This window comes from Calidris pugnax, unplaced genomic scaffold, assembly GCF_001431845.1.
Source record: "Calidris pugnax isolate Ruff unplaced genomic scaffold, ASM143184v1 scaffold4, whole genome shotgun sequence".
NCBI lineage: Eukaryota > Metazoa > Chordata > Aves > Charadriiformes > Scolopacidae > Calidris > Calidris pugnax.
The window spans coordinates 2,845,894-2,847,719 of record NW_015090781.1 but is presented as its reverse complement, the minus strand read 5'-3'; the positions used below and the strand labels follow the sequence as shown (position 1 = coordinate 2,847,719).

The window sequence follows — 1,826 nt, the reverse complement described above, 5'->3', positions numbered from 1 at the left end:
TAACTAGTACTAAAGACACAGGAAGTAATTCCTCTCTGCTGCTCCATGCAAGGTGGCTTCAGCTTTTGTACACACTGTAAAAAACGTAGGAAAATTGGAAGGAAATTAGACAAAATTAACACAACCAAGAATATTAGAAGCCATGGCTGCCAAAGAGTGAGCTGGTCTGGTTTGGCGTGCAAGAGAGAAGATTAGAGGAGGATATGGTAAACACCCTCCAGCCTATGTGCAGCTGCTGCTAGAGGGATGCTGATCAATTCTTTTTTTTTGTTTGCTGCTTGATACAGCAAGGAGAACTTGGCCCAGTTTTCAGGGAAAATTGATTTTGCATCATTATTAGAAAAAACAAAAAGCTCAGTGTAAGGGCATGGAAGCACCACGGGAGGCTGTTTGTGTGAGGAGTCTTCTTTAGGGGACTGATTTGACCAAGTGTCCCTCAAGGACAATAGAAGTCTGTTTGACCCATTCCAGAGGTGCAGGTTACCCTGTTCCATACCCCCTGCCAAGGAGCAGGAATGGCCCCTCTGGAGCCTACGAAGCCTCTCCCTGTGAAAGTCACCAGATATTTTTGGTACTTGTTCTGCACACAGGGGTAGTGCCAGCACATGGGGTTAATTTTAGATGATGACGGACCTGGAGCATCTCCCTGATGAGGAAAGGCTGAGGGACTTGGGGCTTTTGAGTCTGGAGAAGAGAAGGCTGAGGGGGAATCTCATCAACACCTATAAATACTTCAAGGGTGGGTGTCAGGAGGATGGGGCCAGGCTTTTTTCCAGTGGTGCCCAGGGACAGGACAAGAGGGAATGGGCAAAAACTGGAACAGAAGAAGTTCCTTCTAAACACGAGGAGGAACTTCTTTGCTGTGAGGGTGGCAGAGCCCTGGAAGAGGCTGCCCAGGGAGGTGGTGGAGTCTTCTTCTCTGGAGACATTCAGACCCACCCTGGACACGTTCCTGTGGGACCTGCTCTGGGTGGCCCTGCTTTGGCAGGGGGTTGGACTGGGTGATCTCCAGAGGTCCCTTCCAACCCCGTATCATTCTGTGACTTGAAAACCGCCAGCGCACAAGCACTGGAGCAGAAGGATGGAGCAGCCAAGCTCTCCTGGGTGCCGCGGGTGAGGGGGCCCTGCTGCCAGCCACCCCTGCCTCCCGCCATTAGCCACACGCGAGATGCTAATGGCAGAGAGCGCAGGGCTGCCACTTGGGAGCCATCCTTCCCCCTCCGCGGGGAAGGTCTGGGGCTGGAATCGGCCCACAGGGTCCCTGCGGAGAGGGGCTTCCTCCCGTCCTTCCCCCGCCCGAGCAGGGTCGCGCCGCCAGCTGCAAGTCACAGCCCCGCCGTACTACAACTCCCGTCAGCCCCCTCTCCCGCGTACGGCGCATGCGCCAGCCGGCTCCCGGCGTCCCCCCGGCCCCAAGGCCTTCTGGGCATTGTAGTTCTTGATCGCCTTCCTCACCCTTGCTGTAGCGCGGCCAGGGACTCAATTTCCCGTGGGCCTGCGGGCGGCGCATGCGCTCTGCGGGCAGCGGTGTGAGGTGGAGCTGGGGGTAGTGGGGTGGGGGGGGCGACGCGGGGCAGCGCAGGTTCCTGTCTGCGCTGGCTGCGGCCTGGCACTGAGAGGAGGGGCGGCCTCGGCCCCGGCCTCGGCGCCGGACTATGGACCCGGCCGAGGCCGTGCTGCAGGAGAAGGCCCTCAAATTCATGGTGAGGGGCTGGGGCTGTTGGTGGTGGTGGGGGTTGTGGTTGGGGTGGGCACCTGTGTGTGTGTGTGTGTTTGTATAGGGGCAGCCGGGGGAGGGGCGAGGGATGAGGAGGGGGCGGCGGGGG

The 1,826-nt window shown here is 58.2% G+C and overlaps 1 protein-coding gene across 9 annotated transcripts in view; it reads left to right on the top strand.

The window, feature by feature from the left end:
- The first annotated feature begins 1,567 nt into the window (after positions 1 to 1,567).
- Positions 1,568 to 1,826, top strand: part of LOC106897248 (F-box/WD repeat-containing protein 1A-like) — a 122,506-nt gene continuing 122,247 nt past the window's right edge. For all 9 annotated transcript variants that reach the window (XM_014957787.1, XM_014957815.1, XM_014957806.1 and 6 more), the window contains exon 1: positions 1,568 to 1,703. In XM_014957787.1, coding sequence (XP_014813273.1) covers positions 1,656 to 1,703 — 48 coding nt within the window. In that variant the 5' untranslated portion in view covers positions 1,568 to 1,655. The remainder of the gene's footprint in view (positions 1,704 to 1,826) is intronic.